This window comes from Carassius carassius, chromosome 3 (assembly GCF_963082965.1).
Source record: "Carassius carassius chromosome 3, fCarCar2.1, whole genome shotgun sequence".
NCBI lineage: Eukaryota > Metazoa > Chordata > Actinopteri > Cypriniformes > Cyprinidae > Carassius > Carassius carassius.
The window spans coordinates 15,999,106-16,014,502 of record NC_081757.1 but is presented as its reverse complement, the minus strand read 5'-3'; the positions used below and the strand labels follow the sequence as shown (position 1 = coordinate 16,014,502).

The following is a 15,397-nucleotide window of genomic DNA, read 5'->3' as shown; positions in this document are numbered from 1 at the left end:
CTGTTTTCAACACATGTTGAAAATGTGATTTCTTGACCATCAAATGTTTCTTGAGCACCAAATCAGGATGATTTCTGAAGAATCATGTGACACTGAAGTAATGACTGCTGTAAATTCAGCTCTGCCATTGCAGGAATAGGTATAAAAATATAAATTAGTTATTTTAAATAGTAATAATATTTAACTTTTTTACTATATTTGTAATCAAATAAATGATTGGTGAGCATAAGAGACCGCTTTCAAAAATGTTAAAAAAATCTTACTGACCACAAACTTCTGAGGGGTAGTGATGTTTTAATATTATACAGCAAATCGAACAAGTCTAGTTAATATTTTCCCTTAAGTCTTTGATGAAAGAAAATCTCTAAAATGAACTTTCTTAACCTGTGTATTCTTAGATCACATTAGCAGATGCAGATTAGCACAGCAGGTGCTAGAATGGCAAGAGTGACTCATAGCACCATTTAAACCCTGAATTCCTGTTTCTCTTATACTTTAAACTAGAAACTAATAAAAGTAGTAAACAGAGTCCTTATACAATGTATGCATCTAAATTCACTGACTTAACTTACTGTTAAAGGGTTAATTCACCCAAATATTAAAATGATGTCATTAATGACTCACCCTCATGTTGTTCCAAACTCGTAAGACCTCAGCTCATCTTCGGAACACAGTTTAAGATATTTTAGATTTAGTCAGAGAGCTTTCTGTCCCTCCATTGAAGCTGTGTGTACGGTATACTGTCCATGTCCAGAAAGGTAATAAAAACATCATCAAAGTAGTCCATTTGACATCAGAGGGTCAGTTAGAATTTTTTGAAGCATCGAAAAATACATTTTGGTCCAAAAATAACAAAAACTTTACGACTTTCTCTTCTGTGTCTGTTGTATATTTGGGTGAAATAACCCTTTAAGTCTTCCTTCACTTAGGATTTTATCAAAGCAAATCAGCAAGCTCCTGACATTAACCACATCAGGTCATCACATCTGCCGTCTTTTCTTATATTTATGTGCAATTTTAATGTCTCATCAGTATTACTTTTTTTAATGCAAGTGCCAGGTATTTTAATTCAATATTGTATTTCATCCCTGCCTGTGTTTTGAAAAATATCAGAATTATTACACCAGTTGATATGACTGCAATCACACAGTGGAAGAAGAGCATTTCATGTAACAAAGAATGTGTATAGTTCTGAAAATGTAGTTGTCACGTACCAAAGCCAAATGCATTATTACATTGTTGGGATTTTTAAGATGGATTGTAAGTTATATTATTTGTCACTGTCTCAAAATAATTTCTTAAATTTAAAAGTGCCCCTATTATGGATTTTTGAAAATTACCTTTCATGCAGTAACACAGCTCTCAAGGTTTCAAGTGAATGAAGACATCCTGCAAAGTTTTAAAACTGAAAGTACACCATGTATAAAGTCATTGTCTCTCAAAAGAAAGAGTCGACTCTGAATCATTGAAACAAGTTGTTTTTAAAACGAATCCCAAGCAGTTGACGTCAACATGAAACATTAGCATATTGTCCGCCCACTTGTTGGTCTTTTCCTTTGGTCTGAATGAAAATGCTAATTCATTCTTTGCCACTAGGTGCTGCTTTTGGAGCGGTAAAAATACATTGTAAAAAAAAATCTGTGACATTTACGGTAAAATACTGGCAGCGGTGGTTGCCAGAACTTCATCGTGATAAATATGGTAGCAACATTTTAGGTTTTACAGACTTAACTTAAATTCACAATAAAAAAAACGTATTTAATTAACTGATGTAATGTTAATAAACAAGCATATTAAAGTACTAATATCTGTTTTGAACCATTGTAATACTGATAACCACCAAAAAAAGGTGGTGATGAGAAAGTCACAAGATGAATCAAAGCTCATCACAAACAGCTCTTCCACAAGCTGAGAAGGGATATATATATATATATATATATATATATATATATATATATATATATATATATATATATATATATATATAGGTGCACAGTGTTTTTCAAAGAAACACTAAACACCATCAGGATATCACACATGATACTGAAATAATGCAATAAACATTCATTTGACAACTTTAGATGTAAGATAAAACCTTAATGTACACAACTGATAAGAAAAATACTAAAAAGGAAAACATAAACACAAAAACAAAACACTGGGAGTGTCAATTTACGTTTTTTTACTGTAAATTATACAATTGCTTTTTCTTTTTCACTTCCAAAAACTGTGATTTTGACAGTATTTTACTGTAAAATTAGATTTTATGTAATCACAGTTATTCACCGTTTATAGTATGGAAACTTACTGATAACCAATTAACAGATTTTTACTATAGCATTTTTACAGTCTTTTACTATTAAAATCAATCATTTTTTACAGTGTTGCGTTTTCCCCAGTAACTGAGTTTGGGAAAATTAATCGTTGAGCAAATCGTTTGAGAGTCGTTGACCAAGTTAGGTAAAGATAAATGCTTATTATAAGACAGTGAAAGTGTTTTTTGACCTTACATGTTGGGAACGTCCAAAACCAAAATATGAACCTTTCATTACCCATAATAGGGGCACTTTAATGACAACTGGCCAAAACTAAATCTATGAGGAACAAAAAACCACGATGTGACTGCCTGAAGCAATTGAGGTTTGCACATAACGGTGATTTTTCCCAATAAAACCTTTCAGATCTTATTCATTTGTCTGTATTTCATGTTTCTATGATTCTCAAGACAATCCAAACTAGATTAAATTATTTGTAAAGACAATATGTGATGCTGGTGCTCATATAGCACACTTCCCTGAACCATTTGCAGGATCATTTAGGTCCAAAGCAAAAGCATGCATGCAATATGAGTTATGTTCTCGTAATAAAATCCAACAATACAAGACTGTATGGATTTAACCATGCAGTCTTTGCGTAAATGTATTTAGATGTAGCTGTCTGTATTCTGAGACCTGCTAAAGTTATTTATAAGATAAATAATTGAGTATATGGTATTATAAACCTACTTTCATCTTCAAAAGACGCTATTCATTTAAGATACTCCTCTGGATTAGGTTTAGGCTTATCCCTCAGATGATTAGCATTACATAGTTTAAACTTTGTGTGTTTGAAAGGATGGTATCTGATTACACATAATTCATTAGTGGTCATGGGATGCAGTTTTGGTCCAGCGTTTTCAGAGTGTTGGGGTGCGTACAGGATGACTACAATGGGGAGGACAGGAATCTGATACAGAGGTCGGAGTCACTCTCCTCTCCAGATGAGAGCATATTGAACCGGATCACTGTTAGTGTTCACTTACACAATCCAACCTTAATGTTTACAATAACACTGTGCATCGGAAGTAACATTATGGTGATCAATACAAAAAGCATAATGAATATCCACACACACACATTTTATATATATTTTATATAAGGTGATGGAAGCATATATATATATATATATATATATATATATATATATATATATATATATATACACACATTTTGTTGGACCTTGTTTAAATAAAAAAAGTAAGTTAATTGTTTTTGATATATGGATCTTTAATTTGATAAATAGTCCTTGTCGATGGAAAAATAACCAATCAACTGTAAGTCATATTGAACCACGTTTGCATTTTAGGGTCAAACAACAGTCCAATCCAAAGGTCTCATTAGAGCATCAGTCTATGGGCCCCAGCAGGTAAAGGCCCTCAGTATTCCTCCTCCTTCAGCTGTTGGGGCCCATATACCAGTGCTCTAATGCGACCTTTCTCCTGCAGTCCAGTTTGATTAGCGCGAGGGCCGGACGAGCACTGAAAGACCTGTTCACAGCCATTAGCGAGATTCCTTTATCAATGTCTAGTAATTAAAATGTCACCACTTAATTTTCAGGCCATGGCGAACCTCTTGTAGCAATCTTTTCCTAATAAAACAGTAATCGAAACGCTATTTTCACTCGAAACAAAAAGGTTGCGGCAGGCGACTCGGGGGTGTCAAGGCGACAGAGATCAATATGAGAGAAGCAGATTGATCTCGCGCTAAAGTGAAATTTATTGGGGTCGCGCTTTTATACTGAGCGGATATAACGGTGACTGTAGAACACTGCTTTTCAGCTGATGCGTTTATTAAACGTCTCTTGGTGAATTAGTCTGCCTTTGATTTATGTGCCAATCTTCGCAATGACCTCCAGGACAGCATCTCGTATTTTTCTAAAACACACTGGTTTAAATCTAAAAGGTTTCCGTCTTTGTTGTCATCAGCAATAGAATGAGCTTCTTAGTCAAATAAAATATTTAAAAAAAAGTTGGCATTTTATATTATCTTATTATTATTCGCGTCAACATGCTGTGGTTTAAATAAAATTGGTTATTTTAATATTAACCCAGACCAATATGCGAAATAAAAAATTAAGACATAAAAAATATAGATTTGCCTGGTCTCTTGCCATTGTCTTTAGTCCTCTAAAACGACACCCAGAGGGCATCAGTTCAAACTGTCCTGCAGGTCAGCTGATGATGGCATTAACCAATTTTTGTTTTTATTTTTAAGTGCCTTAAATATATTTCCGCCTGACTCATTCCGATATTACTGACTACTATAATCAGGTTGGTTGGTTTATTTATTTAGCCTATTCTGTTGTCCGAACCATTTGTCACTGACAGATTCAAAATAAAAGGAGACAAGTTGTGCGGTTACATAGTAAATATTAAACTAAATTAAAGTCATTTTATTGCAACTTTATGTGTGATGCAACTAATTATATTTTAAGAACATGTTTTTAATCCTAATTGTATGCAAAATAACATCTACAGTGCACTATTTAATGAAGACGTTTTGTTTTCTCGATCCTTTCTTCCACAGTCAGCAACTGGCCTATATAAAGTTTCTTTAATTAGTTTACTCATGCTCGTGTAATATAATAGCTTGTATATTAATGAGCCAATAATGGCATATGTCGTCCTGAAACACAATATTTATCGTATTGATTCAACCGTTATGTAAAAACAATCATTGATTATTTAATAGCATGTCAGAGAGGTTACCAAGAACATCAAGTTAAACACAAAACGGTAGTCAAATTAATAGTGATAAGTTTAGTCTATGCAACCATTAAATGACTACAAATGCATTTTTGTCAGAATGATTGCAGTATTTCGAGGTGGTAGATGAACGTGCAATAAGGTATATTAATCTCAAAGGTCTGACTAAATGATGGCAGGGTAGCTTGTTTAAAGACGGCTGTTGTGTAGCTGTACCTGCTCGTGGGAGGATCCACGCCTGTAGGACACGTGAGCCCCTGTCTCCCCGCCATAAACACAATGCTGCTTTGAGTCGGAGCTCTAAATAATTAACACGAAAGGAATAATTACAGAATAAAATTGTAATTATTGTTGGGCCAGAACGAAGCTTCTTAGTTGTGAAAGGAGACACGTCCAGGCAGATCTGGTTAAAGTTTCCCTTCCTATTAATATTGAATTAGGTTAAGCCGCTGGCCCCTTGGTCACAGGGCATACTGAGCATCGCTCGACAGATTTTTAAACTTTCCCATTCGTTTTCAACTCTGAGGATATAAGCTAAGTATGATATTTTATTTATATCGTTTTATTATACTAAATAAATACATTTTAAAAAGCATAACGTATACTTAAAGTATGCTTTATTCTTTTAAAATTTATTTATTTATTTACTTATTTTTTGCTCAAACATTTTGGAAGAATTTATATAAAAACTCATCACTTTAGTCTACTTGTGTCAAATGCCCAATGATGCAGCCTATCCATATACTAGATACATGTTCACTTAACGAAAAACACAGTTTAGCTTGAAGGCAGTTTTGATGTAATGGCTCTGCCAAGAAGAATAATCGCTCTAAGGGATTTTTTGGACATTATTAACTAATTGATTCTGGGTAATTGTTAACATGTTATATAATTAACTACCGTTTAATCAGGTCTGTTTTGACACCTCAGCGAATGACGGGAGGTAGCCTATTAGTCTATTAGCCTAATAGACGGTTGCTGTAATAATTAAATGGGATGGGAAAATTTAAGACAGATATTTCGCTTGTTTAAAACAGACTCCAGTGATTTTTTTTAATCCAACGTCTGTCTTCCTAAGTGAGAGACGCATGCACTGAAACGCGTGGCTGGTGACGCCTGCACACATCGCCAAAACATTTCCGAGAGAATGACGATTTTCCACTGTCGTATTTCAGAGTGGACCGCACAACTTTGCCCTGTTCGATATTGATATCTTTAGGTCAAGACTTAGTGGGGTTAACTGAAGGTCATTGATCAGGTTTTAAATAGTTAATACGGCCATATAAGGTTGCACCACTTACCTCAGTCCGTTGCTCTGATATATCACTGTTTGTACACACTAGCCGCTCTCACTGCCTGGTGTGTTTAACAAATGTGCATCATTCACCGGGAGACGTGATGTAAAATGCGATGACCACGAGCCTCTAATAGCAGTTCAGATGCCCTGCGGACATGTAGCCTACAGGAAATATTCAGTGCAAATTCATAATGATATATTAGTTGGTTTCCGACGTGTCACTCAAACATAAACATTAAGTTCACAGGAAACGTATTATTCCAAAACAATAAGACGCAGGTGTACATGATATCAGTGGGGGGAAATTACAAATCATCAAAAGTACCGTTGTTCATTGTTCTTCGTCTCCCTGTAGTTACATGCGCAATCGCACAAAACCGCTAACTTACTTGATTTAATAATATCTATCTATCTATCTATCTATCTATCTATCTATCTATCTATCTATCTATCTATCTATCTATCTATCTATCTATCTATCTATCTATCTATCTATCTATCTATCTATCTATCTTCTGTAGAAGGAGCTCAATTATAAATTGGCAGTGATCTTTGTTTTGGAGTAGTGGAAACAAACGGTTAATACCAGAATCGGATTTGATCTCGGTGGGTGTGCCTTCTTATTCTTTTTGGCGTTCCCTCTCTTCAAGCAGATCGCGCACAACCTATTAAGAAGAGGCACGAGCTCCGGGATTGCCATGTGGTCACTCGGCTCGCGCTCCCGTCACCACGCACGAGAGCTGAGTGGAATGGAAACTCTAAAGTGTTTTTGAGAGGAGAGAGTCTATATAACCTCGCAGTTCTCATCACGCACTACAGACGGACGTTCTGTCCTTGTTTTAGGCCTGTTAATTTGACGCAAACTCACTCGCTCATCTGACTTCGTTTCCTGATAAAAAGGTAAGTTTATTTTTATATTAACAAGTTAATATCAAAATAATAATCAGCGAGTGTATTTTCTTGAACTGACGCGCTTATTATTGTCAAAATTATTTTAGAAGAAAAGCTAGCCTGGCCAATGTTTAAAAAAATATGCTGATACTTTATTACGAAAGAAAATTTATTGCACCTAAATCACTTGATGCAAAATAATATGACAAATCTATAGAATAATTGTGCATCGTAAAGATGTAAGGATTAGGCTACGGGTACATATAGCAAACGAATATATGTGTAGGACTGAAATATAACTGCTCCATGCGCAATGTTTTAATTATAAATGATAAGAGTTTTATTAACAGATCAAAGTCGAACAACACAGGCTGTGTAATTACACAGAAAGCTGCTTACTGCTTCTTTTCCTTGTTGCTAAGCTCATTGGAGTAGCTAAAAGATTCTTCCCTTCTGCCTCTTTGCGTATTAGAGCCGTAAGAGGCCTTTAAGTAAATCGCTCCGGCTTCTGAGCCGATTTGATGCAGGCTCTCAGGTCAGAGAATGCGAGCTTTTAGGGATAGCGTTAGAGCCGGGAATATTCTCAACCTAAAAAACGAGGTATTATTTGCAAATATTAATTAGCAGGCCTAAAGCTGTCATTTAAAATGTAAAGTGTTAACTTAAAATACTAACAGTATAGTCTGTAATATAATGCTAAAATAATTATTCAAATGACTGTAAAAATTGACATTTTTAAATATAATTTCTTATTTTGCACATGTAATTTTATCGAGGATGAAACTTAATATAAAAATATGACAGACACAATTGTAGACAGAAAGGAGACATTTAAAAAAAGAATATAGCTGCCAAATACTGCCTTTTTTCATTTTGCCTTTTATACTATTGTAGACCTATACTATTAAAACTACATCAAATAATATTAAAATTCTAATAAAAAACACAGTAATAGTAATACCTCTTATGATAAAAAAAGTGTTTATATTAGGACAATGCTTGAGGCTACAGAAAGCACACATTAATAATTCCAGATCATCTCTCAGAAGTTGCATTAAAAAAACAGTTCTTGAACCTAAATGCAATGTAACATTTCTGACTCGTTCTTCACAGACTTCCAGGAATGGAGTCGATACCCAGTCAGCTTTCCACGGGACGAGATGTTTGCTCTTCCCCCAACTCAAAGCAAGAACTGCAGCCTTACTCCAGCAGCATCTCGCTGAAGCCAAATCAAGTGAGTGAGACTGTGCTGTACGGAGTGCCCATCGTCTCTTTGGTCATCGATGGTCAGGAGAGGCTGTGCCTGGCGCAGATTTCCAACACTTTATTGAAGAACTACAGCTATAACGAAATCCACAACAGACGCGTGGCGCTTGGAATAACGTGTGTGCAGTGCACGCCGGTGCAGCTTGAGATCCTGAGGCGCGCGGGGGCAATGCCCATCTCCTCGCGCCGCTGCGGCATGATCACCAAACGCGAGGCCGAGCGCCTCTGCAAGTCCTTCCTCGGCGCTCACAACCCTCCCAAATTACCCGAGAATTTTGCATTCGACGTTTCCCACGAGTGCTCCTGGGGCTGCCGAGGGAGCTTCATACCTGCGAGGTACAACAGCTCCAGGGCGAAATGCATCAAGTGCACCTACTGCAATATGTATTTTTCACCCAACAAATTCATATTTCATTCGCACCGCACACCTGAGTCGAAATACACCCAGCCGGACGCGGCCAATTTTAATTCATGGAGACGCCATCTAAAACTCACCGACAAAAGCTTGTCTGATGACCTTTGTCACGCGTGGGAGGACGTCAAGGCCATGTTTAACGGCGGGAGTCGGAAACGCGCAATGCCAGGGAGTGGATCAGATATGTCCTCCCCGCTCAAACAGCAGGCCTCCGGAAACATCACGCAGACCGCTTCCTCTGACATTCCTCACAAAACTTTGCGCTGCGATGACGACCGTGGGAACCTCAGCTTAACCAGCAGCGTGCGTAACTACCCGGTCATCCCCGTGCCTAGTAAGAGTTTCGGCATGCTTCAGAAGATCCCGCCACCCATCTTCCCGCATCCATATAGTTTCCCAGCATTTGGACTGTGTCAAAAGAAGGACGATGGAGTTGGTGAGCAGAATAAGGCCAATTTACCTGGCGTGTTTTGGCCAGGTGCGAAGGACGGTATCTATCCATCGTTCCCCATGTTCTGGCCCACCGCGGGCAGCCTGCCGCTCTCATCCTATCAACCAGCACAACCAAAACCCCACACGGAGCTCCTGGGCGGCCGGCAAACCGAAACAGACATGTCAGAAAGTGAGCGGGGAGGAAACAAACCTAGAGACAGTCTGTTCGAGAACGAGCGCTGTTCTAGTTCGCAGTCCCTCAGGAACGACGAGGACAAGTCTGGGGACGAGGCCAGGTCAAGTGAGGGTCAACCCAGCACCCCCAGAAAACTGAGCTATATTTCTGCGTTCAGACCCGTCGTTAAAGACGCAGAGAGCATAGCTAAGCTCTACGGGAACAGGGACGCGTACAGCGGAGCTCATCCTGGACATTTGTCGCCAGACTTTGTGAGTGAGAGCTCCAGCTACAGATCCGCCTCTCCGTGTGTGGACAGCGGGGAAGAACCGGATGTCGACGTGGAGACTCACAGAATTCCGGAGGACGAGGAGTCTATACAACTTTCCGTGGACGACCGAGAAAGTCCCGTTAGGGAACACAGTCCAACTCCGCAGCCGGATGATGACCAGATAGCCACTCTCAGTGACGGGAGCTCCCCTGATCAAAAGCAGAACAAGCAGGTGGCAAAGAAAAGTGATGCCATTACTTACGAAGTGAGTCACACAAACTGTCATATTCGGTAGCACCGTAACTGTTTGAATCTATATCCAGTGTTAAAACGTAAAATAAAATATCTCCCTCTTATTGTCAAATTATTTTAAATCAACAAAATGGCAGACCGTATTAAAAAAGTCATTGTTTAAAATAGCACTTGCCTGATACAGCAGTCTTTCAGCTCTAATAGCAAGTAATGACGCATAATTGCCTATGGACTCTACATTCAGTTTTCTATTTGTGAACAATTTGCAATTTATGTTGTTATGGATACAGATCGTTTATATTCTATTTGTTAAGGTATAACGATCTTAATAAAAGAACCCAGCGGCGCGTAATTATAGTAAATTAAATGTTAAGAATGAATGGTCATTTCTCCCGCCGCCCGTGGGCTATTGGTGCGTTTTGTGTAAGGGCTCCCCTGTGGATACTGTGCGATTTATTCCTTTGTCAGTCCATCTGACCGAATTTACCTTGTAATAGGAGTAATTTGGCTTGATGTTGCCAAATATTCGTAGATCATTAGAAGTAGTATAAACTGTTTTCTGAAGCATGGTTGCGTAAGAAAAGAAGAAAATAATGCATAATTGGGGTTGCAATTATTTTTTAAACGCTTGGTTAATTTTTGCAGGTGTACTCACATGAAAAGGAGGGCGAATCTGTTCCGAGCACACTGCCCTGCTCGTCCCCTAAACCTCCTCGCTGCGCACCGGAAACAAACGGTAAGACAGTTTAACATTTAAATAAGTGAATTTGGGTAAATTTGGACAATTTTTGCTATTGAGATGACTGGGAAGAATGTCCCCCAATTTACATTGCATCAGTAGCCTATTATTAAGCGTATACTTTAGAATTTTTTATTTTTTTAGAACTTTTATTTAGTCGATTTTAGAAGAAATGATAGGATTTAATTATTTACTTCTGAATACGTGGCCTGCTAACAAGACTATTTTCCTTTAGATTCACGCATTTCAAACAACAGCCCTACTGACGACGAATGTGAATCACAGAAATCCTGTTCGGATCATATCAGTGTTAGCAAAGAGACCCCACGTGAGTAGCAATTAAAAATAATGTCCTGTTCTTATGTGTGTTTTAAAACACCATTATACATTTATATTAAATAAATACTTTTTTGATGCAGTGTGATAAAACATTTCTTCATTATTTTGTGGCAGGCGACGCTACATTGAGAAATACTGATAACAGATTCAATTTCGAGAAAGACATCGAGAATATGGCGAAAGGTAATTATTTGGATATTTTATTGTCAATTCTGAGCAGTGTTATTCCATTGTCAGCTAAGCAAATGTGTTAGGGTGTTGAAATAACAGTTTATACACAAAATAACGAGACAAATTACAAAACAGAGGCAGCCACAAGAAGAAGATGTAAGTCTGTTTTAAAGGGAAATAGCTCTTTGTGTGCAATGTTTCTCTATTTTACACGCATTATGCATTTAAAAATCCGTGTGATCACTACGCAATTGTGTATAGGCTAACTGAGAATTGTCCTTGAACTGCAGACGATCCACATTGCAGGCTCGTTTTCCACACACCCCTCAGGCAACTGTCCTAATTATTTTGCAATGTCATGCTTGAGAACACGGGGACCGTGTGTTTAGCCTTAGTAACCTAAATAGCGCCATTAGACAAGAAAACCAAACAGAGAGTGAAATACATGATACAAAAAAAAAAAGAAAATTTGTAAAATAATTCTCTGAAAGACTGTAGCTTACTCAAAAGCTATTGGGATATGTGTGGTGATTAAAAGTCACAGTGATGTGATAAATGATGTGATTTCTTTCGGTTTCCACAGAGGAGCTCCAAAAGCAGCTCTTGGAGCAAGTGGAGCTAAGAAAAAAACTGGAACGGGAATTTCAAAGTTTGAAAGGTAATTAAGAGATGGATATATTCACACCATGCTTGAATTTGCTATATCATTTCTTTTATTTATAACTTAAGTTAATATAACACCTGTTGACTCTAACAGATCATTTTCAGGATCAAATGAAGAGGGAACTGTCTTATCGAGAGGAGATGGTCCAGCAGCTGCAGATTGTACGAGGTAAAACATATTCTGCACTAATGAAAGAAAAATGGACAGCTTCGAAAAAGTAACACTTGCATATATTTTCAGACAGACAGAATAATTAAAGGAAATATTAGGTCACAGGGATTCTAAAAACATTTAATGTTTGTGACCCGCGCCGAATGATTTATGAATTTTTTTATTTTTATTTTATTTAGACACATTGTGCAACGAGTTGGATCAGGAGAGAAAGGCTCGTTATGCAATTCAGCAGAAGCTTAAAGGTAATTAAGAGACATACACTATCAACCATAAACGTTTTTTGTTACATTATTCTAAAAGAATTACAAAAGAAATATGCAAGTGCTACTTTTTTTTTTTAAACAAATGGATGTACTTAAAAAGCACTGAAACGTCAAAATGTGCATTTGGCTAATTGTAAAGTAGTGCTGATTAGAAAGGAGTTTGATCTAATCTTCATTCACTGGACATCCAGTATGGCGTATCATTGTGTGTCACTGTGCCATTTGGAGAAAGTTGCATGACTCAGTAAAGAATTCTATAGGTTTAGCTGTAGATTTCCCTTGTGCTCTGGTTCTTGGAACTAAATCGACCTTTTCCCTAGAAGCTCACGACGCTCTTCACCATTTCTCCTGCAAAATGCTCACTCCACGCCACTGCACAGGGACCTGCACATTCAAGCCACCCCTCTTGCCACCTTAACTTAAAGCTGCATCCCAGGATCCCAGTGACATCTGTAAACCTCCCCTAAAGGAATTCTCGACTTACACTCTGTCTGAGAGGTTCAAGTTACGCACACCGAGCACTGAGGCCTGAGGACTGCTGAATCACTATCCATCCCAAGTAGGCTATTCACTGGCATCTGAACATTCCACTGCGAATGAAAGTATCTAGGATTACTTTATGAAAACTGTAAAACAAGCCAGAGGATGACGAGAAACATTCTTATAATTGTGCTGTTAATTGTGTAAATAGTTTGATTTTTTTTTTAAAACAATACAAATACATAATATGTGGCAATGTGCAATGAACACTATAATGTGAAATTTCATAAACTGGAATTGTTGATTATTATTCTTATTATTTATGTATTTATGTGTTTTTACATGTATTTGTTTTTCTCTAAATGAATTCACTGATGTGCTCTCCCAAATTAATTGTGTTTTAAGCACTTTAAATAAGCAACATTTCAGACCCATCTATCCAAAATGAATCAACCCAAAAGTGATTGAAAATCAGCTGTACTTCATATTAATGTACAGCAAACACAAGTTTGAACAAGCACTTAACCCATATTTTCCAAATAAACAATTGAGAATACCACAAAAGTTGATATTCCACATGAAAGTGCTCAAACTAAATGTCATAAGACCCCTGGAGTGTCTCTCTCTCTCTCTCTCTCTCTCTCTCTCTCTCTCTCTCTTTTAAAAAAAAAAAGAATATTATCTCTAGTCTCATCCTTCAATAAAAGTTCAATCAAAGCCACAAGTATTGACTCGTAAATTCAAAATATCTCCGTCACAAAATGTTTCGAACATAGGCTACTTTTTAATGATCACAGATTAAATTTCTATTTTAAGACACGAATTCTAAATCCAGAAACTGTATTTATCTTACCTGGAAAACATTTGCGTGATAATAATAACGCCCGGATCATTATCTTGCTGTAGGCTATCCTACAGACAAATAGCCTAAATATATAGGCTAGTCTAAATTAAACAATAATATTTTCTTATTAAAGTGTGTCGACCCCTTTTCACGAAATCGGTCTAGCCTATATTTCGCACGATATAAACGCACGAACCCGAAAATGAGTTTTGGCGTCTATTACTGTTGTACAATACAACACTGCCATCTAGTGGTAAAATCAGACATTGCACATTGCCGATGTGCTTATTCAGCGACAGAAATGTTCGTAACTGCGGACAGTCTATTCTGTTTGATCACACGCTTATTTAGACCATGTCTGGCACGTGCACACACTCAGTACCTGGCGGGGGGCATGGAAATTCCAAAAAACAAAATACAGTACAAAAATATTTCAGAAAATATTTTGTAATAATTAGTGATGATTAAACCATTGTCATTTAGAATTCTTAATAGGCCTAAGTAAAATAACGTATTTTGTATGGTATATTAAAAGGTTATTTATTAATATATATAAGTTTTTTACGTTACAGAACTATGACATTTTGCGCCAATTCATTCATTCATTCATGCATTCGTTCATTCATTTTACGATTGCGATATTTAGGGGGTCATAACACTTCTGTAAATCCAGTAACATTAAAAACGATCTTCTTCTCGATGTTTTAGCCGCAAGATTTAAAATAAAATACAGGTAATTTGGATTCTACAGCAGTTTTGTTCTTTTAATTGGACGGATGTGGACAGAGTGTAGCTATTTATTTGGATTTTAAAAAAATGTAGAAGAGTGTCAAACAAAACTGAAGCACTTAGACTGAATACTTTTAGTTAATTATGAGCCAAAACAACATTATTTTAATAGATTTGAAACCCGTTGTCATACTAAATTGAATGAATTAACTTTTGGGAGCTTTAAAAATCCTGTGCAAGTGTGCTCAGACGCGCTAAAACAGACTTAGCCTTCCTATCCATGAGTCTCTAGTGACGCCCCTGTTTTTGGGGCAGTAACCATATTAACTTTTCCAAAACATACAGGCTTTCCTCTCGAAACCGTAGAGCAACATTTCGGTCACTACTGTTAGAAAACGTGTGAACGGTTACGCCGGCAACGAGCTGCGCGTGCACACCACGTGACCCGATCGCGTCTCGCCTGCGCTAGCAGTCACAAGATGGCGGAGAGTGCGGAACTAAAGGTAAAACGCTGCCCTCAATTTCCAGTCGGATAGTGTGCAGGGAGATCTTATTGTACCGTTAGAAGTACGCGTACTACTAACCTGCTGTATTAAGAGGCCGTTAAAATGGATTTGACCTCTGTTCTTATGTCTAAAGTTGCACGAGAGATGGTTTTGCAGTGGAGGTGTTGTAGAAAGCGTCCAGCGTGTTATTGTTGATGTAGAGGGAGCTGTCTGACCAGCGCTCTCCTCAGGCTCAGGGGAATTACTAACTTTAACTCTTTCTCCCTAAAAACTCGCGTTAAGAGTGTTTGCAGAAAAAGCAGTCTCAGACTCGGGCTGTTTTGAAATATGCTGTTAGGAGACCGTGTATTTTTGATGGTTTGTGTGTGATGTAGTCGCCTGTACTTGTGGATTTGCCAGAAAGCTCCATCGCTTCGCGTGCAGGGCGCGAGCGCTGTTGACGAGCTGTCAATCAAGTGAGTGGAAG

At 37.5% G+C, this 15,397-nt stretch overlaps 2 protein-coding genes across 9 annotated transcripts in view; both read left to right on the top strand.

Moving 5' to 3' along the window:
* Window positions 1–6,715: 6,715 nt before the first annotated feature.
* Window positions 6,716–13,764, top strand: skor1a (SKI family transcriptional corepressor 1a). Of its 8 annotated transcripts, none has more exons than XM_059530972.1 (9): window positions 6,716–7,220; window positions 8,325–10,035; window positions 10,668–10,758; window positions 10,997–11,089; window positions 11,215–11,283; window positions 11,855–11,929; window positions 12,040–12,103; window positions 12,286–12,351; window positions 12,696–13,764. In XM_059530972.1, the coding sequence occupies exons 2-8, from the start codon at window positions 8,335–8,337 to the stop codon at window positions 12,347–12,349; spliced, it is 2,157 nt and encodes a 718-aa protein (XP_059386955.1). In that variant the 5' UTR covers window positions 6,716–7,220; window positions 8,325–8,334; the 3' UTR covers window positions 12,350–12,351; window positions 12,696–13,764. The 8 variants fall into 8 exon arrangements, with proteins under 8 accessions (XP_059386955.1, XP_059386946.1, XP_059386897.1 ...); XM_059530963.1 differs by having other exon boundaries at window positions 12,693–13,764; XM_059530914.1 differs by having other exon boundaries at window positions 12,029–12,103; window positions 12,696–13,763.
* A 1,073-nt stretch (window positions 13,765–14,837) lies between these two features.
* The window catches only part of pias1a (protein inhibitor of activated STAT, 1a), a 37,779-nt gene continuing 37,219 nt past the window's right edge, over window positions 14,838–15,397 (top strand). The window contains exon 1 of the mRNA XM_059530985.1: window positions 14,838–14,928. Within this exon, the coding sequence (XP_059386968.1) occupies window positions 14,905–14,928 (24 nt within the window). The 5' untranslated portion in view covers window positions 14,838–14,904. The remainder of the gene's footprint in view (window positions 14,929–15,397) is intronic.